Below are 26685 nucleotides of genomic sequence, written 5' to 3'. Positions count from 1 at the left end.
GTCATCATAAATCGCTCTGCTATAGAAGTTGTAAAACATTTACGCTGTTCAGTTACTGGACGTCAATACCAAAGATAGTCACGCCTATCGTCCATATCTTTCCTTGTAGCTTCACTCATATCAGTGCTACTTAAAAGCAGCCCTTCTTAACCATGTGAGATTCTCTTCGCCTGCTCACTTGTTCAGACTCTTTCTGTTGTCTTCTTTCTGCTTTCAGCGATGTTTGACAAACAGCATTACGAGAGCCCACCTGTCTACAGCCCTCCTTTCACCTCTCCCTCCAACAATGGCTACGGTCCACCGGGGAGCTTCCATGGCCCCCAGAGCGACTACAACGCGTACCCGCCTCCACCGGGATCCTACTACGTTGAGGATAAGCCCCAACACTTCTACAAATGGCTGTCGCCTCCCGGGATCGTCAAAGCCATGCTGGCTACCGTGATCGTGCTGTGTTTGGCCATTTTTGCCTGTGTTGCTTCCACACTCATGTGGGACATGCAGTATGGATATGGCATGGGGATGGGTTATGGCGCCGGTATGGGCTACGGCAACGGATTCACTGGGGGCAGCTATGGCTCAAACTATGGCGGCTATGGAAACTACGGAAACTATGGGAACTACGGCTCCTACATTTCGCCCTACTCGTCCAAAACAGCTATGATTGCCATCGTCGCCATTAACTTCGTAGGGGCACTGGCCTTCTTCATCGCGAGTTTCTCGAAAGCCAACATGTTTCGCGGGAGGAAGTTCTTCCTGGCCATCCTGATAGGCAGCGTCATCATGGCCATACTGCAGGTAATAATACTCATATCACATCTCAGCACCAAACTTGTTTCATGTGATTACTACCTTTATGTGGAAGGTGCGGGCCTGTGGCCTCATCAATACCTTGAGCGAGGCACACTAAGAAAATTGTATGTTTCAAATATTTTTAGGGCGATTTTTCAAATACTGTAGTGAAAATATGAACAATAATTCATTTATAGGAGGAGGGGAAAAAAAGCAGATAATGAAGAAGACGCAGACAATCGTTCAGACTCAAACTCCAACATATCATAAAGATAAAACGGGAAACAAGATAACTTAACCCTTCAGTGTGTCTCTTGGCTCCACGACCTTGAAATAGTTTTAGTTTTGTCTTGGACATTATTCTTTATATATTTGGCTGGCCCATGCTCTTTTATCTTACTGAGTCGTGTGTAATAGTTATAAGAGAGTTGTACTCTCACTGAAAAAAAGAAATCCTCCCAATCTTTAAAAGCTCAGCTATTTTATCTTCATTTATATCTAAATGGAATTTAGATTCATGAGTATATATGTAACTTGCTCTTGCATGAACAGCAAATATTACATTTGAAGTATTGTTTTAACTGAATCTTTGAGAATTTGCTCGATAGTTTTCATCTTGTAATATTCCCAAAGTGTTCGGTTCAGAACATTCAGTCACATGATTCCTGCTGACTTGTTGATGACGCTGCCTTTCTCATAATTGAATACTGATAAGGAGTTCTATTGATTGATTTGAGTAATCAGCAATATTGAACGCATATCCCATGTAGATTCATCAGTGTGACTAATTGTGCTTTTTACAGGGCATCATTAACATCGTGTACATTGTTGGAGTGAACCCAATGGCGCAGGGGTCCTCCAATATGATGTATAATCCAATGCTCATGATGTGCCAGAGCATGTACCAGACCGGCTACTCCCAGATGGGAGGAGTGGGAGGCTTCCCCATGTACAATCAGTATCTGTACCATTACTGCTTTGTGGATCCACAAGAGGTTTGTTACTTTTCCCGGACACCGTTTATTTTCGGGTTGTTGGATTTGTTCAGGCTGTAAAGTCTTTCACCGAAATACATGATTAAGAAAACTTTCATTATTTATCTATTTTTAACCATAAATCTATGGTGTAATATACTTAATATCACTCAAGAGTCCAAAAGCAAAACATAGGAGTTGGCTTTTGATGCGAGGGGTCGCAGCATCTTTTCCTGCCAGTGAATGCAGTTGAATTTGTACATACAGTGTGCTGTCCCTTTGTCCTGATTATCAGCTGATCCCCATAGCATTGCAGATACATGATTGCCCTGTCAGGTACATAGGTTAAACAAATAGAATTACCCTCGGGAGAAGTACACCACTTCTGTTAATCTCCCTCGTCCTCTTCATATCGCTAGATAAGCAGTGGACGCTTAAATCACGGACCGTGTTATAAGTTGCAGCTAAAAGCCTCCTGATATTCTCCCTGCTATAGACTGGCGAGGCAACAAAGTGGCAGGTTGTCCTTCCTTGCCGGGACACCTCCACCCACGATGCACTTCATGTAAAAAAAAAACAGTAGGATGGAGGTTGAAGAATGTGTCATGTTTTAAACAACTTGCGTCAACAGAAGAAGACAAGTACAGGGGAAAAATGAAGACCGCACAATTTTATAGTGGTGATACTTTCAAATCATTTTTAGTTATCTTATCAACATAAACTCAAATAGACAATGTATCACATGATAACAAATAATAGAGTAAACAGGAGAAATAGACTGGACGCCAAAGAAACTGGTTGTGATTTAAACTCCTTCAATATGAAAAAAAAACTAAAAACAGTTCAGCTCCTTGTGGATTATTTGTTTTATCAGTTATTATTATTTAATATTATATTAATAGCAGACTCTCTGGTGTTATGAAATGTGTTACCTTCATCTTATTGATCTTTTTTTGTAACAATATAAACATATTTCTGTCATGGACATTTTCTTTTTTTCTATTTTTAGGGAGTTGCTATGGGGTGTGGATTCCTGGTCGTCATCGCCTTCGGTGTTGCTGCTTTCTTTGCACAAAGAACAAGAGGGAAGATCTGGCGCTACGGAAAGCCAAACATTTACTGGGACGCACCTCTCGTTGGTGGGAAGGCCTCAGAGGGCAGAGATGTGGAAGAATGGGTAAGAGAACGAAGGACTATTGACCAAATTTAATAAGTCTGGCTTTACATGGGATTTTGAAAAGGGGTGATGGAGAATTACGTTTTGACCCAAACTGACCTGGAGGTTTTGCAGGCAGTGAAACGAACAGGGTCACACAGAAGCTAAATCCAGCCTGAGGGTAGAATATAATGTGCACTCACAAAATTGATTAAACTATGACATTTTTCACTGCTGTTATTTTCTTCTGCCATGAAGGACTTAAGCACCAAAACCGACTGATAGATACTTTATAATGATGTAACTTGCTGAAAGAAATCAGTTCTTTGGCTTTACCCTGTTTGCTTCTTGTCCAGTTAAATGTTGTTATTGCTTGTCTTTATGTGTTCAAAGTCCACAAGAAGCTTTTGTTTAGAGATATTTGTGAGGGATACAATCACACTGCAGCAACAGTGCTCCTTATAACTGAGTCACTCTGTTCAGGGTCAGGCCTGATAGCAGTAACTGGCTGTTTGTTCACGGTCTATGACCTGGTTTCACTCTGAGTAATCATTAACCACCTGAAGGAGAGTGAGCAGGCAGATGGTTTATGGAGAGCCGATCTTGGCCTTTTTCAAACATCAGTAGCAGGCTTGTCACGGGAAGTTTGAGTTGATAATTGACTTGACCTGTCCCCTTTTTGAATGATGCCTGTTTTATGCAGTGACTTTCAATACGTGAGAGTGTGGTAAAATCACAGCTTTAATACCTCTTCGCTCAGGTTCGTAGATGTAAACAACACTCACAGGATAGTGTGACATTTTGGTTAACTAAACAACATCATTACATTCAAACACACACATTTGAATGGAATGATGAAGTGGATTTTCTTTTTATCTACCGCAGTACCAAATAAACACACATCAGTACATTTTACCCACAGCTAATATTAATGAAAACGTGTCTTTTAATGACCAAATGAGGCAGTAAACACATGTAGTGTTCTATTTTATTATGTAGTGCTGTGTGTGTGTGTGTGTGTGTGTGTGTGTGTGTGTGTGTGTGTGTGTGTGTGTGTGTGTGTGTGTGTGTGTGTGTGTGTGTGTGTGTGTGTGTGTGTGTGTGTGTGTGTGTGTGTGTGTGTGTGTGTGTGTGTGTGTGTGTGTGTGTGTGTGCGTGTGCGTGTGTGTGTGTGTGTGCCTGAGAGAGGTAGCATCATCCACACAGAGGTCTACAAGCAGAAAAGAGTAAATGAGGCTATTGCAGAGTGAGTCGTATGACAAGCACCAGTGTTTACTAATGGAGTGAGGGTTAATGATGTCATCAGGTCTACTTTATTTATTGTCTCTCCTTTAAGGAGCTTAAAGATTTTTTTTTTATTATCTGCTTTCATAACAAAGCGTCTTAACCTTAACCCTTAATGTTTCCATTTTTATGGCATTTGGTATTTTTGATGAGAGCCGGGTTATAGCACACAGTGAAAATGCAGCTGCCTGCCTAATCAAAGCCGAGAATCACTTCGAACAGCTTCAGGACATATGTGATGATATGGTTTCTCCCAACAAACCTACAATTATTCATCCAAAGTTTAAGGCATATTCCTGAAGTTGAGTGTGATGTTGCTGCACTACCTGCATTTGTGAGCCACAAAATGAGTCATCGGCCTTGTTATTTTCCCTAAACACTAGGCCAGTGACAGTCTGAAGCTGTGGTTGGGTCGTGATTGGACCGTCTCTGTTGCCGAGCTCGAGTAGGCCCGGCTCGCTCTGATGACCTCACACACAGGCTTCATTCAGCTCGCCAAGGAGGGCTGCATTGTGTCTGCTCCATGAGGTCATCAGAGCCCCTTTCTGCAGCGCTGTCTGTGTGCTGGAACCACTGCAGGGCTGCATAGAAGGAGATTAAAAGCATCCAGAGCTGACTTGTTACAAACGTCCAAACAGCCTGTAGATATTGTTTGGATATAAAAGCGACATAAAACACTTTCAATGCTAGTTTTGCTCATGTCAGGAATTATCTAAACGTTAGTATTATCCATTTGAGATAATCCCGTGATTGCAAATTTATTTTTGTGACATGCAAAATAGGCTCTGTCGTGTGAATGTTTTTCTGTAGTAGCTTTATTTTACGCATTTACACGGTCTACAGTTTGTGTCTGAACGATTACTTTACATTATACAGCTGGTAAAATGAGTAAAGGGGTACTTTTTGTTAAAACTGTGGTTAGGTTTGGTAAATTGCATTGTTTGTACAGATTTAGACTCGACTGGGAAGTTTACCTGGTTTTAGATTAAATAAATCAGTCACTGTATTATCAGTGCCGTCACATTGAAGGAAAATACAAAACGTTTTCTCAGATATTCAGGCAGACGTTCTTACTGGCGGCGTGTTTTTTTTTTTTTTTTTTTGCCAATACTCTAATGCTCTCTTGCTAGTACTCATTTTTTCTTCTCCGTGTATCACCACATCTAAATCAAAAAGTCCCCCACTGTCTCAAAATGTTCCACCGCTCTCTCTTCATCTGCTAAATTTACTGGGCTCAGGACCGTCGGGCGTTCTCACTGTGTTCATAGTCTTCCTGCTCATAGTCCAACTGCCTGTTGTACTGCACACCGAGAGGGCATTGTTGAGATTCTTGCATTAACTGCTTTCTTCAAACACAATCCTCCTGCAGCTGCAAGTAAGGCAGCTCTTTCCCAACCAAGCGCTCCACCCACCAAGATTATTGTTTTTTAGGGGTAAGGCTGATGTTTGGCTGTGCTCCGGCACTGTGAAGACTTTTGAGAGAAGAGCAGTGATTGTACTACGCCCCAAAGCAAGAAATACTAAACTAGAGAAGTACTAAACTCTCCCTCTAGTCAGAGTCCAGTGTCTGCTGAGGAGCTGATGCTTCATGTAGCACTAATAGAGTAGGATGTGTCCATTAATGTCCTTGCTCTGTGCATCATTCCTCTATAAGACCCCAGACGACTGAGAAATGCCTTGGATGAAACACTGACCAATCCCAAGTCCTTTAGTGTGACAAATCCATACGTGCAGATCCTCAGGCCTCATGGGGAAAACTAGGAAACGGAGATTAGGGATGATGTTTTTATATGGGAGCACCTCTTTTGTTTGACGACAGAGCAGATCCGTTCCAGATGCTCGTGAAGACAATAACAGCAAGGCTGGAATCATCATTCAACCTTTAGTATGTTTATAGTGACGCGATGACTAATCACATTGGGTCTCAAGATAATCACAGCGAACTCATAATCGAATTCCAGATTTAGTCAAATCCTGTAAATGGGAAACTATTTACACTGCAACTTCAAAGATGTAGTTTTATTTGAGACTAGTCCTTTATACATACTTAGTTAACCTCTTTCCCGTCTTTGTTTTTGTTATCTCGACCTTTTGAAGCATTGAACCAAACAGAAAAGCCTTGTTTCATTGAGTAGTTGGATTGTGACGTCCAGTTTCAGGGTTGACTGCTCACTCAAACTTTAACCACTAATTACCATACTTCCATTGAAATCCCTTGTTGGAGCCTTTGCTTACCTTCGAGTTTTCTCAGATTATATGTTACAACTAGTTTTTCCAAACTAAACTGATGCTGAGAACAAAACAAACATTCAGTTTAAATGAAAGTGGAAATTAAAATAATGGCCTATTAAAGTAGATATGAGACAGAATAGGAGGACCAGGGTTTGGCTTTTGTGCAGATTTCAATTGTTTCATTTGTTTGTTTGCGCTTGTTGAGTGTTTTCCTTCTGTTGTTTCCTGCCTGCTGTAGGTGAACAATGTGGAGGAAAGTCGCAGCGTTCAGGATGCCCCTACCCTGCTGGTTTCAGAGAAGGGAGGCGGTCTGCTCAACGCCTCGGCGAACAGTGTCATCTCCTGCCCCCCTGCCAAGGTGGACAGCAGTTCGTACAACGAAGACGCCTTTGACGGCCACGAGTAAGTGACCTACTGTTTTCAGCCCCTTTTTCATTCAAAAAAGAAAATCTGAGGTTTTCAAACTTCTATTTTTGTGAAGTTGAGTATCCGCACTCTATTTCTTTCTCATTTCTAGTGTATAACTTTACGCTTAAATGCACTTGCAGAATAAATGTAGAAAAAATCCAACAAAGTCAAAAATATTACTGTTAGCTGACGAAACATATCTGAGATGGTTGCTCCTGATGTTTGGTCGGAGCAGATGGAGACATGCGTTTTGCGAGGTACACTTTTCTAGCTGTGCGGATGGTTGGAGAAGCAGCAACTACTGTGAATAATTCATTTTCATTCAAAAAGTACCTTCAACGTTGGATTCTGAATACAGCAACGAAAAGCCCCCAACAAATCAGCTACGAGACACGTGACTCACAAGAAATATCTCATCACAGTCTCTAAAGCCCATGAAAACATATTGCCCTACCCAAGAGAGTTTACTGGGTGTGTGTGTGTGTGTGTGTGTGTGTGTGTGTGTGTGTGTGTGTGTGTGTGTGTGTGTGTGTGTGTGTGTGTGTGTGTGTGTGTGTGTGTGTGTGTGTGTGTGTGTGTGTGTGTAAGCCCTTGCTGGATTAACTCTCCCTTGTTTTCTTTCTCCCTCATTCCCATTCAACCCTCTGAGGAGGAGGAGAAAAGACAGGATGTTTGTGAACAATTGTATTTGATTTTTGTCAAAGCTCGGAATTTCTGGAGAACTTCTTTTGTTTGTTGTAGAGTCCACAAATTAGGAATGTGTGTGTGTGTGTGTGTGTGTGTGTGTGTGTGTGTGTGTGTGTGTGTGTGTGTGTGTGTGTGTGTGTGTGTGTGTGTGTGTGTGTGTGTGTGTGTGTGTGTGTGTGTGTGCAGAAATGGTGTCCCGTACACTTGATTTTTATAGTCTCCTAACATTGACACGGGCACATGTCATCTGACTGCCAGGAGGTCGAGTCGGTTCAAAGTGCAGACTATTTCAATGAGTTCCTCTCTCGCAAAGTAAACACGGCGAGGACTTTCATGAAGGAAAGAATGCCAGCCTGAAGACCTGCCATGTGTTGTGTCGTTGACATAACTCAGCCTTTTATAAGAACGGGTAATATCTGTGCCGTTTGATTTAGATTCCCGAGCAAATCCCTTCAAACCTGCATGCTTCCTTCTCCACTTGTAAATAGCTGCACCCTCCCCTGGTCACGTAGAGCCTCTCCGTGGCTCAGAGCCAGATTGAAGGGTGTGAACAATCATTTCACGGGTGGTTCAGATTGTTCACTATTGTCCATATAGTTTCGTTCTGGGTCACTTTAATAATTCCTGGTGTTATTTAGATCATGGTGGTTTCGGTACCTAAATGAGCGTTCAAAAGAATTACTTCATTTCTTTATTTAGTTGAAGCTCATGCTGTGTTTTTATTCATGCACTGTTGCACTGTAACAATCTAGATTCTGTGTCTCACCTCGCAGGGTTAATCTTTGTTTTGAATAAAAGCTCAGTCCATTAAACACTGCTTTTAAACTCTATCGCTGTAGTATGCGGAGCAGTAATGGTGCAGAAAATGTACCGCCTTAACTGACAAAGTACCAAAGCAGGATTTAACATCAGGTGTTTGGACAAAAAAAAAAAAAAAACAATATTGGAAAGATTCACACATTTTGACAAATCACTGCTAACTGTATGATTGTTTGCCATTAGATAAAACTATCATTATGTTGTCTGTGGACTGACATCATTTCCTTCTGGGCACTTTGATAGTTACAGTCAGCTATGTTCTGCGGTTATCCACATTAACATGGTTAGTTTGGTTTTTCAAAACAGCTTGGTTCCTTTGCACTTCTAACCAATTCCTACTTTTTGCTCAAAAAATGTATTTTCCTTATGTTTTTGTTTCCGTCCTGAAGATACCCAGCGAGAACAACCAGCCGTCCGTCGGAGGTTTTTTCTCACGGTGGAAGGACAAGCTCCAGCCCTTCAGAAGAGACGGGCGGCGGCCGTAAACCCTCTGCCAACAGGGGCAAAAGACGCAGGCGTAACCCAGAACTGGATGAGTCCCAGTACGAAACCGAGTACACCACAGGAGGAGAGACGGGCAATGAACTGGATACTGAGGAGTTGGAGAGGTGACTCTACTATTTGTGACCTGCTCACATGCGGCTTGGATTAGGGATGAAAATGTCATTAACCAAGAACTCGCGATGTAGATTGCAGTCAAATACGTTTGCTCTCTTGAGACCAGACCTAAATTGTGGTACTTGAATAGCCGTAAGCTCAGAAAATGAAGCTCACATGAAAATACTTTCATCTCCAGGAAGCGTCATTTGGTCTGAAACATTCTAATTATAGAGCAGTAATGTAATGCATGCTAAAACATTAATGTTTGGAATAGTCCACTGGCCCGTTGGTTTATTCCGTCCAGGAGAGTAGTTAATCCTCTCAGGCATGCCGGTTCACATGAGTTTTACTCAGGAATAGTGAGAAAACTGGACCAAAGGTGGAGAAATACCACTGTAGAGACAGTACTCTCCTCGGGTTGTGGTTCACTCAGGTCCCAGAAATATCACGGAGCGGTTAAATACACCGGGATTGTAACCAAAATGGGCTCAAATTTAGTCTTTGAAAAGTGTCGCTATGTTACAGTAACACGCCTCAGTACGTTTGTCATTCCAAGGCTTTCTAATGAAACAAAAGGTTGTTAAGTTTGTCCCTTTTCACAACGCTCCCCTCTTTCGCTCCTGTCCTCCAGCGTGTACCCAGTGATCACGTCGGATGCTCAGCGCCATGAATACAAGAGGGAATTTGATGCCGATCTTTGGGAGTACAAGCGCCTGTGTGCCGAAATGGACGACATCAATGATCAACTGAACAAACTGAGCCGACAGTTGGACACTCTGGATGAGACGTCTGTCAAATACCAGGTCAGAGGACACGCCTCAAAAAAGACAAGACGGGACGTCGCACGTGTATTGAGTTCTTTTTTAAACCACCTGTGTAATCAGAATGACAAAATGAACGTAATCCAACTGGGGCATCACACACCCGCGCATTTTATGTCACGTACACACAATATTTTTTTTTTAACTAGAAATCCATTTTATTCTGTTTATGAACGTGCAATAATCAGCATGTGCATTAAAAACTCAACATGAATATTACCTCCCCACATGACTGCACCTCTGTTTGAAGAAGTACCTGCTGCTAGCTCTACTATAGACTACCAATACAGGTAATAATTACCACCCACGGGCTCACTATGAAGTAAAAAAAAAAAAAAATAGTATGTTGTTAATATTAAGTAGCCTAATATTAAGAAAATCATTCTGCTAAAAGGGGAACAACGTAAGCATCAGAAAACTCTTCCTCTTACTTTATTTACACTTTATGTCGACTCTGCGAAAGTCCAAATGACAAAGAAAGAAAAGTGAGTCCGAAAAATTGAAGGTTGTTATCGAGGACGTCCTCAGACAGAGACCGTCACTGAACATGTGAAACAGAAAGGATGTGAAGGATTCTGTCTTCAGTTTTTCAACATCTCACAATGTTGATTTCTTTCTTTCTCAGGCTGCAGCAGAGGAATTTAACCAGCTAAAAGATTTGAAACAGGTGAGGTGTTTTTCCCTAGTAAAATGTGTTTCAAAGCTTCGTCAGTGTACAGAATGAAAATAAAGTTTCTGCCGGGTGTTAAGAGCTTTCTCTGCGCTGCTTTGTAGACACCAGACTACAAGTCTAAGAAGAAAGAGTGTCGCATGCTGAGACACAAACTGTTCCACATCAAGCGCATGGTGAAGGACTACGATAAGAACCACTGAAGAGTCTCCTCAGTCCGACTCGGCTCTGTGGTGGACACAGCAAACACTCACACCGGGGCCAAGATACACTCCAGAACGCGACCAAGACTCTGACACACTGGGACCAAAGTTTCTCACAGAACACGCACACACGCACACACACACACACACACACACACACACACACACACACACACACACACACACACACACACACACACACACACACACACACACACACACACACACACACACACACACAGAGGAAACATACACACACACACACACACAGAGGAAACATACTGTAAGCTAATAATAGTAACGTCTACTTGTTTCGTTTTCTGACCATTTACATATAATCACTCTGATTTTGGAGCTCATGAAGGCCCCTTGCAGTTCCTTCTAGAGTAAACTGCTGCTTCCTATGAGGGTCAGCCTTGTATTTGCAGTGCGCAGCCGCATGCCAGGATCTGAGGGTGTGGTTGAGGAAAGGTTGCTTAAACGTCACCTGATCTTCAGTCACACGTTATAAGACTGAGCTCAGTTTCAGTGATTCTGTTTGCTCATTAGATTGGCAACGTTCCTTTGTTTTATCTCAGCAGATAAGAGACGGAGCAGTATTGTGGAGAACATAGTAAGACAGCAAGTTTTCTATCTCTTTGACACTTGACATGGCGTTTATCTTTGTCTGCAAGTGATCTTGAGTTCCACTTTTCTCACATCTGTGTCAGAATAACCACCACAAACATCTGTCTGTGAGGTTACCAGTGTTCTAATGGGACCATGTCTTTTGTTTTTGTATTCTAGCGGCTCAGTATCTCCGTGAAGATTTTTATGATGATTTGGTACAAAAGCAATGAGACCAAAAAGCAGACACACTAGCCAATGAAATGTGTGGCGTTATGGTTTTGTACATATTTATCATGGACACTGTTTGTACAGCATACCAAGAACAAAAGTAAAGTTTACCTAGATATAGCGGTTCATTAGATTCTCTAGCGATTGTACTCACCGAAGACAATAAGTAACTTGTTTTTTTAATCATTGGTCATTCAAAATGTGCTTGGGGCTATGTATGTTAGTAGATCTAGCCAAGTTAGTTTTTTTTTTTTTTTATCAACACACTCCTCAACAGACTGTAAGGCATTCCTGTCTCTATGTTAAGCTATTTTTCCATTTATTTCAAAAAAATCTGTGATCAATTGTATTAATCCAGTTAATGTAAAAAGAGTAATGGTCCACTGTACATTTTGAAGGCGTTAAGACAAAATTTTGATTGTTGTGTTGTATTTTTATGAAGAACATTGTGGTCATTTTACAACCCAGTTGTGAGCCATTCATTTTGTAAGAATTCATATTCATTGATGCTATTTTACAATTTTTGTAACTGAATGCTTCCATAAATTATGTTGTCTAAGAAGTATTGAATTTACTGAATAATAAAACTGCCTAATTCTGTTAAAGATGATAACAAGTAACTTGTTGCCCGTTGGTTTGGAGGTGAGAGCCCCTGTTTGCTCTTACCAGCAGCGTCCAGCAGGGGGAGCAGGAGGGCTTTGCTTTCTCAGCGGAGTCCAGTGTGGGCTGCTACTGCCCTCTATCGGTACAACTCTGAAAACACTTTGCAGCACTGTCTTATCCCTACTGTTTACCACGTGTACTCCATGCAGCCCTGGTTGTTTCCAGTCCATGCACTAATATAATTAGCATTATTCACTGTCTGCAAAGGCGTTGGCTTTTACATATTTTATCAAATTTAAATCTGAAATGAGTTATCCTTATTGGCAATTTGTCCAAATATTCGAGAAATGTTGATCATAGTTTTCACTCATACACAAGTCACACACCACAAAGAACATGTACACTTTTATTTCTTGCAATGCAAAAATAACAAGTGAGTCATTTTCTTTAACATATTTTTTTTTTTTTCAGTTTTGGCATGGTCATAGAAACAAATCTTTTCAATGTAAAGTTATACAGTCAAAATCACTATAGTTTATCAATCTGCAAAAATAACACAAAGTGATGAATTAACGTGACTGCATTAGGGATCTTGGTCGTACTTCTTTTCCTTTGATTTTTGTAAATAACAGATAATACCAAAGTTCAATACAAAAACAAACAAACACCATTGTCCCATAGTACATTTCTTTCGTTCAGTCAGTTATTTTGGCAAGACAAACATTTGTCACACTGAGCCCCGAGTTCACGACACATGCATGAACTACTAAGTATTCCATAGCTCAGTACCAACAAATACTTTTACCTTTACATCTCACCATCAGAGTACCAGACGCCTCGGTCCATGACGGTTTTCAAGGGGCTTTTAGAAGAATTGAAGATTCATCTTCTCCGTCCGCCTGAGCTGGAGTCACTCAGATGTGCAGGTTTGTGATCTCTCAGAGTTTCCTCATACCCACAACTTCACATTTGAAAAAAAAAAATTCTGGCTCAAATTTGGTTTGCTGAAAGATGCTCAGGAGTATTTGACTGCTTGGACTTCAGCAACGTGACGCCTTGATCCCTTTATGTTCAATGTGTGAAAACGTGTCCACTTTACAATCACCGTCTTCAATGTATAAAATATGAGGTAATAATGTTACACATGGGTGTGACTGTCTGAGAAGCCAGGACGTGTTTTGAGCGAATGCATCTCTGTTTTGTTTGCTCGTTTCTTCAAGGTAGCTGTTCCTACATGTTTTTTAAATAAAGGAATAGTTAAAGATTTTGGAGAACTTTGTTTCTGTCTGTGGATTTAAGAAGAAGGTCGACACCCGTCTCCAGGCTTTAAACAGCAGTGTGCTAAAGGTCCTGAAAAAGACCGGCATGATCCCTCATGCTATTTAATGAGATCTCAAATTGCTGTATTGTGGATTTGAAAATAGGTTGACTGTCCTCCCAGTTTTCCTTCTTGTTTCCAGTCAGTGTGCTCAGATAATACAACCAGCGCCGAACTCTTATTTTTCAATCACAACTGAGAGCGCAATACATCTTATTATTCTCTTTCAAATCAAATAGATATGTCTCAAAAATGTTTGACTATTCCTTATGGCGTACACCACAAAAGCAGTTTTTCATAAATCACAAAGTATAACATGAAATGCAACACACATGCCTTTTCAGTTTCGCTGCAGGCTTCACAAATATGTCCGTTAATAAGATGTGATAACTTAGAACATTCCAAGGAGAATGACTTAAGGAGCATTAAACAACCTTCATATGAGCTGTAGGTTTCCAACTGTGACACTAGAAAGCCCTGCCAGTGAAAGTGGCGCTGCTATGGCTTCATTTGGGCTTAACACAAAGCAGAGCGAGAGTACACATGCACACACAGCCTGGGGTCAAACTGAGTCACATTAGGGGTAAAACGGGAGGAGGTAGTACTGGCGCATGGCCTTGTGGAAGAGTCTGCATTTTAATGAAAGCCCTGTTCATCCAGAGTGAGACGGAGGGCTCAGACTGAGGGAAACGCAAAACCGACGATTGCCGCACACATACATAGATAATCATATGACTTGTTTCCCTGAAATCAGCTTTGGTGTGAATGCAACCAAACTATACACAAGTGATGTGGCAAGAGAATTTCCCGTCCCACAAATGGGATCCGGAACTCCAGTAATCACAGTCTGTATTCACAACATCCCCTTGGAACTTAAAGGAACTTTTCTCTCAGTCTGGTTTCCGTCTGTCTCACTCTGGAGCCCATCAGGAGGGCATCTACTGGCCAGGGACGTAGGGCCAGCTGATGGAGCTGCCCGATAGCTGCATGTCTCGGATCAGCGTCTCGATAGGCGTCTTTCCCACTAGCCGCATGAAGAAGAGCTGAGAGATCAGGTTGGCCGGCACCGCGCGCAGGGCGGGGAGGCGCAGCAACAAGCGGCCGAACCGCTGAGGCTGGTTGGGGTATTGCAACCTCTCATACTCGGTCAGGGCGACTTGCACCTTCTCCTGCAGTGACTCCACATGGGCCGGGTCCGTCAGGCCACATGCGTCTGTTAGGACAGACAAACAGACAGAACATCACTACCCGAGCTTTCTTTTTTTTTTCCACCCGTGTGTTCATGAGTCATATATGGTCTCTTCGGGGAGGAATTCTGAAATGGTTTCAATCAAGTGACAGAACAAGACTATTCACCCCTCCATGTTTTATACTGTTTATTCCATTCAGGGTTGCTGGAGCAAATCCCAGCTCACAATGGGAGGGTAGACAACTTAGTATTCCGTCACAGGGCAAACACAGAGAGGCAGACGGCCACACACAGCTCACACATTCTGGCAGTTTAGGGTCACTAACGTCACACACGGTTTTTGGACTGTGGGAAACGGGAGCACGCATGCACAGGGAGAACATGCAAACTACACCAAGAACAACTACACCTCCACCTCTCTAGCAAGACAACAGAATAAAATCATGTCATGTCTAGCCCTGTAATCGGTGTGGTATTACAACCAGACACGTTCATTGTTTTCTTATAGAGCACGTTCACCCAGAAAGACCAAACTCACCGGGAGAAAAGAGTGCAATGGCTTTGAGGCAGCTGTACTCGGCTGAGTCCACCTGCAGCCTGTTCAGCTTGTCCACCTGGTCCTGGAAGGACCTGACCTGGTCCATGAAGGACACCACACGCTCAGCTGACATGGGGGAAGAATGAAAGCCAGCGGCAGCCAGCAGAGGAGCCATGTGCAGAGGGAGAGCAGACTGAGCCGCATTCAGGATGAACAGCTCGCTCCAGCTCAGCCTCAGGAGCGCCACCTATGGAAGGGATTATTATGAAAAAGCCACTTGATATTGTAGAAATGGATCAGGCGTATAGTAAAAGGTGCATTCCGTCACCCAGCACATGGCTACAAGTACCTTGAAGCTCAAGCTGCCAAATACGTTTGAAGGGGGTTTCCCACTCTGACATGTCAACATATATACAGCTTTTATTCTTTTTTTCATCTCTTCAAGGATTTAAAAGTCAATCCCTAAAAAGAAAGAAGCCCAGAACATCTTTGGTTTAATTGTCTACCTTAGTGCAGTAACTCTTGCTATCGTTATTTCAAGTTGTTGGGGTAAGGGAGAGTTTAATAACTGATAAGTGAGAAGAGTTTAACACCATTACAGTGACATGGTATCCTAGATTCTGAATAATTTTTGTTATTTCAAGTCATGTGGAACCTTTACATTTTGGAGGTTCGTTGCCTTTACTCAAAACTATCAGATGTGTTTTGTCAACTAAATTTCAATGAAAGAAAAAAGAGTGAGGCTCAGAGTAAGTAGTAGTAAGTATTTAAATGCACACATGCACTTTAACAAGCGTCAAATAACAAAGATCGCTGGACTAACTTGCTCTGAGACGGGGAGTTCTGGGAAGTACGGGATGTTTCTGGCCCACTCGATGGTGCTGAAGAGGAGACGAGCCGCCAACTCGCAGATGCTGTCGATGCCCATGACGGAGGCGCCGCTCGCAGATGCCTGTATCTGTGCCTGGCTGTATGGGGCCGAAAAACGACTGCTGGGATACGGCTCGGCCCGCAGGAGCTGGGTGATGAGCTCTGACACAGGCTGGCCATTGAAGTAATCTGTCCCAATGTGACCTGGACCTCCGACCCCTCCCGGCAGGGAGTTGGGACTGATACCTGAGTGAGACGGAGGGATGCGGCCCCGCTGGACTGCTGCAAAGAGACAGACACAGCAGAATGAGACCAATGTAGTGACTTACTGTTAAAGGGTCTGAACGGTGCACTGTGCAAGAAAATGGACCGGACCTTTCACAATCAGAATTACATAATTTGCTTGAAACGACTCGAAGGCAATCTGCATGGTAGAGCCGAGGTTGGCTATCTCTCCTCACAGCAAAAAAAAGTTGTGTTGAATGTCTGCGTGAAGTTTGCATGTTCTACCCGGGTGTGCGTGGATTAATCCTAACACTGTCCAAAAAACATGCAAGTGAGGTTTATTGGTGACTAAATGGCCCCGAGGTGTGAATGTGAATGACAGTGTGTGTGGTTGTGTCTCTCTTTGTTTGCCCTGTGATGGGTGGGTGACCTGTTCAAGTGTACCTTCCCCTCAAACATAGTTATCTGGGAGAAAAGCCATATAGATGATTGGGGGGGGGGGGGGGGGGGGGGGGGGGGGTAAAGTTTCACAACATTTAGCAGGGATTCTTCATCTGTGAGGAAGAGAGCATGTTCAGGAAAGCTACTTTGTTATACCGGTTAACTGATTGTTTGATATGTGACGACGGCTCAGCTACACACCTCAGTACACCAGGAGGCGCTGTTGTTAGATTTTGAGAGAGAAGCCAACAACAGGGCTTCTGAAAACAAATACAAAACAAGCCACCTTTTCTTAAAATTGCAAAAATTTGGAATACAAATAAATGAATGAAATCCATCAATGTAAAGATATAAAAAATAGACTCGATGAGGATGTTAAACTATTAAAACCTTGAATATTGACTGAACAGCATTTAAACAAATGCTTTGCCAACATTTGTTAATTTCAATTTAGGCTGTTGTAGATAGCGCATTATATACCTAATTATCGTGTGTTATTATTATTATTATTATTATTATTATTATTATTACAGAATAAAGAAAAGAAAAAAAGGAAAGTGTTCAGATGTTCAATACAACAGGGACAGACATATGATATTTTTTTTCAAATAACTACAACCCAGAAAATGGAAATAATATAAATACTCTTCAACAGAAAAGTGATCCTAGAATCACATCAGTAAGTGAGGAAAGTCCCAAATACATGATTTATGTCTGCCTCGCTGAAGAGAAAACGCTGTAGATTTCTAGTTCCATTGATTGGTTGTTACTTCTGCCAATCAAGCTCAGAGCCAATCAGAGGTGGGAGGCAGATTGTTAAACCCGCCTCTATCAGTGCCGAGGGATCTGGGTTGCCAGGTTCGCAGGTTTCCCGCACTTGATTTGGCTTCATTTGAAATGTTGCTCTGGGTTAAAATGTTTTGTCAGTTGGTTATGTCTGTGAAGCTCTACTTTTCATAATATCTATGATTATATGTCCTTATTTAGGATGAAACTGTGTTTGAAATCGTGTCAAATGATCATATTCACATGTATTACAGGCAGGGCCTGTGGCCCACAATCACACACCTGCAGACCGTCGCTCATCTCAGTGACGCTGACCACCAGCAAACTGCCAACAACATCCAGCCAGTTAATCTTACAGGGAAAAACTATCAGGTCTGGTAAGTAAACAAAAGGGTTGTAGGAAGGCACATAAAAAGAATGGGAAAGGAAGATTTGAAATATGTCTCAGTCTCTATTCTCCATATGGACACTGACAAAGTTCTGAATTGGGGACAGCCCTGATAAAAACTCTTAATGCAGGACATTTCTGAAAGCAGGAACAAACTGTTTTGGGGGGAAGTTGGCAAATTATGGGCTCATTTTGGTAAATAGATTTCACTTATACAACACTTTCTTCCCAATGCTTTAGCAATCCCAGAATGCTTTTGTTAATCACATTTTCACATCCACGTGCATTCACCCAAACGCCTCTGGACAGAGGGAGATGGGGGATCGAACTTGCAACGTTGCGATGGAAAGATGACCCCACAGTCACCTTTGGAATTGGCAGAGATAGCAAAGCTATTGTGTCTTTGTTTTGTTTTCCATTTGGCTTGAGATACTTAAACAATACCTAAAGTGTATTCAAAGATACATATATAGAGAAAATGCATTTGTGTAGCAATAAAATATGGCTCTGACCAAAGACACAAGTGACAGAAAGTCACACACACATTCACACCTATAGCAAAAAGGAATCATAAAATAACTTTAAACACATGTTTGTTTTGACTGTGTGAACAAACTGGACTAAAACCCAAGTAGACGCACATCAAAACATCCAAACTGCACACATACATGTCTCCCTCTCCACCCTGGACTCAAACTTTGGACAATCTCATCATGAGACATGGATGTTTACCACTCTTAGTTTGGTATTTTCTCTGGATGCACAAATGGCTCATGACATTATGATGATGGTTTTCATCAATACTCCAGAGTGTTCCAATCCGAATGCTTCCTCAGGAAGAATATCATCCATTGTTCTTAAGGTTCCAGATTGAATGAAGACAGTATAATATTTTTGTACACTTAAAAAAGTGTTTAGAGTGAGGAGTCCTCATTTCCCTCTACTTAAATGTAGTTTCGTAATTTGTATTGACTTCTTTACTGTTCTTGAGTCAGGAGTGCTGTTAGTCTTCTGAAGGACTCAAATTAAAAATGACCCCTAATGCCTTTGTCAGGTAAACACACAGCGGCAAACGTCTGGTTTGAAATCCAGTGAATAAAATCCAGTGGTGTGTGAACTCTCACTTTGAGCTGACTGCTCGCTGTAGTCTGAGTGGGTTAAAGGTGTAACAGATATTTCCAGGCAACCTGGAAACAGAGCAACCCGCGTCACAGCCAAGGTCAGCAGGGTTCATTAATGACCAGGTCCCATGCTATACCCTGAGCACACCGTCACTCCTGTGGCACTGCATAGCAGAGCACCTGGTGACATAACCTAAAATTCAAGTGGGACTATATTTTACTACGTCGTAAGGTTTTGGAGCAAAGTTTTTATCAGGTGCCTTAAATACGAGAGCAACCTTGAAAGGGTTTGTGGCACGACCTGAGGCTGAAGTTGGTAGAAATGTTCTTACATGGTTGACATCCTATTATACGATTTAGAAGAATAATTCTTCCATATTCTTGTTCCATATTGTGATGTTACATATTACTGACAGTGCAGACAGTGACACAAAATACTTTGCTGTGCATGAAGTAAAGTGAACTAGACAAGCCTCTGGTGGGGTTTTTTTTGTTGTTTTTTTTCCTGGTACATAAACTAAACATGGTTGCCTTCAGCCTTTCAAAAGCCCCACAGCTGCAGGGACTCATGCAGCCAAATGAAAACATGGTTTGGTTGACAGTATAAATATTGTGCTTGGATCACTGGCAAATGTCAGGGGATGTTTGTCTTGAATTCAGCACTTTCTCTGTGAATCACCCATTTCTGGTATTCGTGTTTGTGTGTTTCAGTGTGTTTCTTCACAGTGCATGACTCTATTTGTCGGTAGATAATGAAAACGACATGAAGGTTTCGGACAATAACTGAATGTGTATCTTTTCCGGGAAATTGTGCTCAATAATAAGTAAAGGTATGGGTATTTTAAAGTGCTTCCTACACTTATTGCGTATTTAAAAAAAAAAGAAAAGATATGTTTTGGGGGTTTTGATCAAGTTGAATTCTACAAAATACAATAACAATATTAAGATAAACATTTGATATTATGACACTTCATTTAAATTTGTCTCCAAAACTCTTTAAACCTTTTCTCCAAAGCGGCCGTCTTCGCACTAACATATTTATATGTGTATTTTCTCGTATAAAAGTAAACAAAACAATGCTGTAAAAAGCGTGTTGTGTATTATCAGATGTTACATTATGTCCACTTCTGCTGGACGTAAGGGGTGAAGCAATTCTTTTTTTTTTTTTTTTTTTAAATCTATGTCCCACAAAATATTTTATGCTATTGTATGTTTAATCTAACTTGGATATTCACAATGGTTTTTTTTTAACAATTAGATCCTTTTGCGTGTAGACATTTGCTGACCTACTGAGATACGTTACTGTAAAAGGAATTATTTGAGTGCAATACTCATGTTTTGTTCTCCACAAATCAAACTGTTTGGCTCTTGAACAATTAAATAATATATACATGCGAATACACTATGATTAACTGTCTGCTGTTTAGTTTTCGCTCGGTCACTTTATCAGCAGTGAGACTGAATAATGTCAATAACAGTGAGGACAGACACACTGAGATAAAAGGAGTTAAATGCCTGAAGAGACTGGCACAGATGTGTGGGAAATTCCATCAGTTCCAAATGACCACGCTCACATCACCTGACCTCGTAGAGCACCTCTTAAACTGCAAGCCGTGCACAATTCACTTATGGATGAGGCTTTCATACCTTCTTTGCGCATTCCAACGCGGAAACATTTCTTGAGACGACAGTATTGGCACTGGTTGCGGTGATGTTGGTCGATTTGACATTCTCGATTGGATCTGCACCGAGAAAAAAAGGGAAGCGCAATTTAAAGAAGTGAGGCAAAATGCTCCGGTTGTTCTTGCCAGAAGCCAAAAATACCCTCAGTGCTTTGAATATTTCCAGCAAGGAAGTAGAATTAGCATTTTTATGTTTTTCTCCCCCTCCAACCTCCCTCTCAAGAGTGAAGTGTCTGAGCCAGGGGAGGTTGAAAAGCTATCAAGGGTGTGACCTTTGTAAATCATCAGCTCTGCATGCCCTTGTGTTGCCTTTTACAGCAGGTTGATGTCTGGCAACATATCAGAAGAAGCTCTTTTCAGTCTGGGATGTGACAAACTGACTAAAGAGCTATGCTCCATTCAGAGTTAAGACATTATTATGTGGAAGAAATACTGTGTTCAGCAGCTGAGAGACGTCTTGGTAAGAGCAGAGAACTGAGCTGCAACATTATGTTCCTGTGGTGAAGAATAATGGGAATGTTGACCTTCTGAGACAATCCATCCTCACATGACTGACCTTCAGGGCTTTCATTTCATTTCTGATCTTTTTCCTTTTTTTCATTTTCTCGGCTGTTTGTTTGAGATGTAACCAAGGTTGGAGCATTTCATTCTGGAGGGAAAAAATGGACTATTCTGCTGTCTCCTTTATGAATGTTAATGGCTATATAATGGTTTGTAGGATGAAAACAAAACGTCGCCCTCACAGCAACCTTGTTTATTTAGCTTGTATAAGAAATGTAAAAACATTCAGAACAGTTCAAAACATAATCTATTCATATTCTGTCCTGGCATAAGAAATTCTTAAGATGTCAGAGCTTGTAGCTTCGTCTCAAAGACTTTTTTCATGTCGTCACAGAAGCATGTTTTTTCTTCTGGCCTGTATTCTTAGTCCGTGTGTTTTTGCTTCAGCATCATCTGACTGGTGCTCACATGAGGATTTATAATGGGCCACTGTGTATAACTAAGAACTAAATAGGATTTTAGATAGATTCTGGTGTTTTACGACAACGTTATTACATGTAAGACAAACTTTAAAAAGTTTAACAACGAAGAAAATAGTTTAGGCAGCGAGAGAAACAAATGCAAAATGTGTTTTAAATTTCCACCATATCGCATGAAATGACACATGTATCTCTCTACAGTTCATACCGGCAGGAGTAGCTGAGGTTTCTTCTGATGCTCCTCTTGAAGAAGCTCTTGCAGCCCTCGCAGGTGAACACGCCGTAGTGCTTCCCACTGGATTTGTCTCCGCACACCACACAGTCCACCACACAAGCTTTGTCCTCATCTCCAACTTCCACATCACTGCTGCCAGCCTGGGGCGATCCTTCTTCTTCATCCCTCCTCAGGTAAGCTTTCTCACCAAGTCCATTAGTGTCCCCGTTGGGGTTACCCCATCCCCCGCTGACCATGGCCATATTCTCAAAGATTGACTGCCCAGTGAGTGGATCATACACAGGACCACCCTGTTCCCCAAGTCCTCCAACTCTTTTCAAAGTTTAAAAAAAAAAAAAAAAAAAGTATCCCACAATCAAGGCCAGTGACTGTATTCAAGGCAGATTGTATTGACAAAGTTCCAAAAGCAGATTCAAAATCAGTCCCGGTCTCATGTGGTGACCTTTCTCCCCTTTGTCGTCTGGTAGGGCTGACCTGGAGGTCCTTCCACTGCTGTTGTCCTCTCTTCTTTAATCCCCTCCCCTCTCTGTTCTTGTCTTCACCCTTGTATTTTCTGCTCTGACCCCTGATCGGTGGCTGCCGAGGTCTGAGAAAACTTCAGAGACACATTGAATGGTTCAGAGTTCAGGCAGGAGAAAAGGGTGCAGCCTTTGCTCTTTTCACAGGAAACAATAAATTACACTTTGGCTCCCTCTCTCCTTCTTCTTCCCTCTCACTTTTTTTTCCGCCACCCCCCCTTGAAAGGAAGAAAGAAAAGCCTTACCTATCCCTCAGCACTGCAAGGAGGGACACAACAGGGACGCTCTTGAAATGAAAAAAGACGTAGTGATTCTCTCACTCAGCACAAAACTTTCTACCAGAAGGACAAGCAGGCACAAGGGAACGCAGCCCTCCTTCAGAAGGGTTAAAGTGCCCTGCCCTCTCCTTCAACTTATAAACTAGTCCGACCAGTTCCTGTCGTGCTGAGGTGTTATCTGCTGATCAGAGGCAGTTCTAGTCCAGACTCAATCTTGACTTGTCGAGGCTGTTATAAAAGCAGAGGTGATAGTGATGAAGAGACAAAACAGGACAATCGTTTTACCCTGTGAAAGCCGCTTCACACATGCCAGAGGAAATAGAAACTAGGGAAACTAGATTTTCTTGGTGGTCTGTGAAGAAGTTGACATACGAGTCACTTTAGCATTTATGTTCAAAAAGTATTCTGGCTCAGGAGCAGTTTTGTAGCTTGGATCATAACCAAAACTTTCCAGAGTATACAAAAAGAGATTCCATGCTTCATATCAAAATATAACTGGTTATTAAAAGGCATTAAGCTCATTTTAATCCAAAAGCATTAATGTTCTCCTTCAGCAGTGGTCCTCAGGGTGTCCTCCTTTTCATTTTTTTGTCCATAGATGAGATTTTCCTTTGCTTCCTCTGACTCTTTCAAAGTGGCGAGGATCAAATGTCACAAAACAACAAAAAACAAAACAAAAGGAAAGAAAAGAGTCGGATCTCTTCTGAGTCACAGTTCTCTGTCTCCTCTCCAAGCTTGCCAAACTGTTGTCTCTGCCTTGGTTTTTCTTGTTTTGTCAGTGCTTGTCCATCCAGCAGTAACAACCAGAGGCCAGAACCTCTCCGCATTCCCTGTCAGCGAGTCAGGGTGTACTGTTGCACTCTTTAGTGTTCGGCCCGTCCCCGTCCTTTTTTCTTTCCCTCTCCGCCTTCCTCTCGGTTGGCCCCGTCAGGAATAAATTAGGCAAACAACCACGGGAAAAACACAGTCACAGACCTTTCAGTGAAAGCCAGACGCTGCGGCGGAGAGCAGCCCAGAGATAGCCTCGCTCCTCTCAATCCCCTCTCTGTGTCTCTGCCTCGCTCCCTCCTTTAGGGAGAGTGAGCGTGTGTCTGTGTGCTGAGGGATTTGACACTGCTATTCAAGCCCTGCTGTTGCCATGGCGCTGGAAGCCTTATAAGGCCAGTGGAGTCAAAGAGCACAGAGCGGGCTGCAGCCACACATAAACACACACATGCACACATGCACACAGAAAGAATGCCCCGCTGCCTGACTGGCTGCCTGGATCCCCCCTGACCCCGGCCCTGGCTGTGAGCAAGGGGGAGTTAATCTCACACCACCAATAGACAAAGAAGGGGGGAGCCTGGGTTTGACCCGCAGTGAGCGCATGGCACTCACACTCATGTTCTCCACTCCAATTTAATCCCGACGACTTCCTCTGACTTTGTTGACCAGGTAATAACAGGGAGCGCCTGTTGTTGTTGTTAAGCATCTAGTCAAAAGGTAATATGAGACGGTGCTCCTTTTCACACCTGCTGCATGCACTCACAGGTCTGTGTGGAAGATGAGACAGCTCAAGTGGCCCGAGATGGGGTTTTGGGGCATTTGTGTGCATTTTGTAAGGGGTGAGGTGGTGGTGCTCTTTGTTTATGTGAGGGTTGTTGACGCATAAGCAGGACTTACAGAAATGTCACATGTGCATGCAAATGTGAACTCACTCAAAAATATCAATTCAATTTCTTTACTGAAAAAAGTATTTAAATAGTACAAGCTTTACAATGTTTTCAACAGATATAAGTGCAGAGTAATGCAATGAAGGGCTTCTATTCATCTGGTTCCTTTTTCAGCAGCTTCGTCATCAGTACATTTTTTCGTTCATACAGACCCTTTGCGTCACGAGTCCCTCACTCAATGTTAGTTTTAAAAGATTCACACAGAATTAAGCGAAGGCCACCCTTTAATCCATTTCGTACCTGGTTTAGTTGCGGTCACAGGCATCTGGTGCACATCCCAGCTGACATTGTCCAAATGGCAGAATTCACCCTGGACAAATCACCAGTCCTCTAGACAACTAATGCAGAGAGAGAGAGAGAGAGAGAGAGAGAGAGAGAGAGAGAGAGAGAGAGAGAGAGAGAGAGAGAGAGAGAGAGAGAGAGAGAGAGAGAGAGAGAGAGAGGAGAGAGAGAGAGAGAGAGAGAGAGAGAGAGAGAGAGAGAGAGAGAGAGAGAGAGAGAGAGAGAGAGAGAAGAGAGAGAGAGAGAGAGACAACTGCACATAATCACACTTATTTAGGGCCACCTGTCATCCATCCATCTTTTCTCCATTCTCTTTTCTCCAACTCTTGGCAAGGTTCTGGAGCAAATCCCAGCTGACTATGGCAGTGGCAGGGTACACCCTGGACAGGCCAGCCGTCAATCATCTGGGTGAAAACTGCCACATGCAGAAAGAGAACATGCAAAATCTATAAAGAAAAGCCCTCTTCTGGAATTGAGACCACACAGTTTGTAGCTTTTAATAGCAGCAGCTTCCACAGAGGCAGAAGTAACATAGGTGCTACACATATCTCATTACTGTGTGTGTGTGTGTGTGTGTGTGTGTGTGTGTGTGTGTGTGTGTGTGTGTGTGTGTGTGTGTGTGTGTGTGTGTGTGTGTGTGTGTGTGTGTGTGTGTGTGTACTGGTGCTGTGCAGCTTCCCCTTTCACACAGACACTGTTTCACCTCTGGTGCAGCACCATTATCACCCCCAAAGCCGGCACAGAGGACCACCAGAGGTTGAACCAATCAATCCCCTATTCCACCTTTGTGCCATTCAACAGACAGCAGGTCAACAGCCCTGGAACAAACGGTCTGTGTGAAAGGAGGTTAATGTTATCACTTTCAACCATGAAGCTCGTAGTTGTCTCTGACACAGACCTCACGCTCAATGGGAGGTTTTTTCTTTAAGGTCAAGTCCGTCCTTTTGTCTAATTTCTCTTTTACGTCATTGTTTTCTTCAAATTTCCGCTGCATACTATGTACGGATTGAAAGACTAAGGGCCCAGCTTTTCATAAGCCATCATCCAATTTAGTTAAGTTGAAATTAAACTTATTGTGGGAGTTATGCAAAGATGAAAAGTGCTTCTTCTTGAAGGCAAGCTTAAAGTGAAAAGCATAGATATGTGTTATAAAGCAAGATGTTAAATTCGTCATATAAATTGTATCTTCAGTAAGCTGCATACACTTAAACAATTAGGTTTGTGTAGTCAGGTATTGAGTTGGAAATCTGATGAGTGGATGCCTCTTTCTACAAAACCTTCAAATCACAGTCGGTGTTTATTTCATTTACCTCACTAACTGCCGACAGCTCAGTGTTTTTTAAATCTTGATTATAATACACGTGTACACGAGTAGAGGCAGGAATTTCTAAAAGTGTTCGCAGTCCCTGCACCAAGATTTTTTGAAATGTCATCCCAATATTGAGCTTTTCTTTTCTTGTGATCAAATTGATTTAACCTTAACAGTTTAAAGTTGAGGATATCAGCGCTTTAGCCAGGATAACCTTGAAAACAACCTCACCCGCCTCATAGTAAACGGGGTTACCCACTCTCAACTTTTTTCAAAATATCTGAATTTGTGAAATACTACCTGAATTACAGATGATGAGCATTTAGCAGTTGCAGCGGTTAGTAGTTTGCAAACTCAATTTGCATCGAGACAACCTATGTTTGCTTCAACACCACAGACTTTCTGTGCAAAATTTGCATGTTCTCCCTGTGTTTGGAAGAGTTTTCTCCGAGTACTGAAATGAGGATCCTATGTTGGCTGTAGGTGTGAATGGTGTCCTGTCTGCAGTGTGCCCTGCCCTCAGCTACAAGAGACTCTAGGTTGAAATACAGTGACTTGGATGAACTGAGGATGAACAGATGGATGGAAGACTTTAAAACCAGAAACTGAGGTTGGCACACTGAATCACACCAAAGAAATTGTGTACATTTACATACACCTACTTTATATTGTGCAATTATCCCTCTATCGTCTTTGCTCCTGCAGAATGTCTGGCATGCTTTCTCCGGCA

The 26685-nt window shown here is 42.2% G+C and overlaps 2 protein-coding genes across 3 annotated transcripts; one reads left to right on the top strand and one right to left on the bottom strand.

Moving 5' to 3' along the window:
• Nucleotides 1-219: 219 nt before the first annotated feature.
• Nucleotides 220-12097, top strand: LOC308116185 (occludin; the record flags this gene model as incomplete). The annotated part of the gene is made up of 8 exons (XM_080474215.1): nt 220-795; nt 1593-1784; nt 2773-2940; nt 6674-6837; nt 8739-8957; nt 9581-9752; nt 10396-10437; nt 10545-12097. The coding sequence occupies 8 exons, from the start codon at nt 220-222 to the stop codon at nt 10641-10643; spliced, it is 1632 nt and encodes a 543-aa protein (XP_080330341.1). The 3' UTR covers nt 10644-12097.
• A 378-nt stretch (nt 12098-12475) lies between these two features.
• LOC308115443 (nuclear receptor subfamily 2 group F member 6-like) lies at nt 12476-23747 on the bottom strand. 2 transcript variants are annotated; one of them, XM_080472955.1, is made up of 6 exons: nt 22620-23733; nt 21830-22451; nt 20607-20701; nt 15952-16280; nt 15129-15375; nt 12476-14614 (listed from the first exon to the last, which is right to left on the bottom strand). In XM_080472955.1, exons 2-6 carry the CDS (start codon nt 22096-22098, stop codon nt 14340-14342), a joined length of 1215 nt encoding a protein of 404 aa, XP_080329081.1. In that variant the 5' UTR covers nt 22099-22451; nt 22620-23733; the 3' UTR covers nt 12476-14339. The 2 variants fall into 2 exon arrangements, with proteins under 2 accessions (XP_080329081.1, XP_080329080.1); XM_080472954.1 differs by having other exon boundaries at nt 21830-23747.
• Between the last annotated feature and the right edge of the window lie 2938 nt (nt 23748-26685).

Source organism: Lipophrys pholis (assembly GCF_963383615.2).
Source record: "Lipophrys pholis genome assembly, chromosome: 10".
Lineage (NCBI taxonomy): Eukaryota > Metazoa > Chordata > Actinopteri > Blenniiformes > Blenniidae > Lipophrys > Lipophrys pholis.
Note: the sequence above shows the minus strand (reverse complement) of the source record. Positions and strands in the feature narration are given on the sequence as shown.

Bases quoted from the DNA above. Each gene is read 5' to 3' on its own strand.
- LOC308115443 (XM_080472954.1), bottom strand. From the start codon at position 22,098: ATGGCCATGGTCAGCGGGGGATGGGGTAACCCCAACGGGGACACTAAT. The intron at 20,702-21,829 runs GTATGAACTGTA...TTCTCGGTGCAG, and splicing joins AACCTCAGCTACTCCTGCCG to ATCCAATCGAGAATGTCAAA. The intron at 15,376-15,951 runs GTTAGTCCAGCG...TCCCTTCCATAG, and splicing joins AACTCCCCGTCTCAGAGCAA to GTGGCGCTCCTGAGGCTGAG.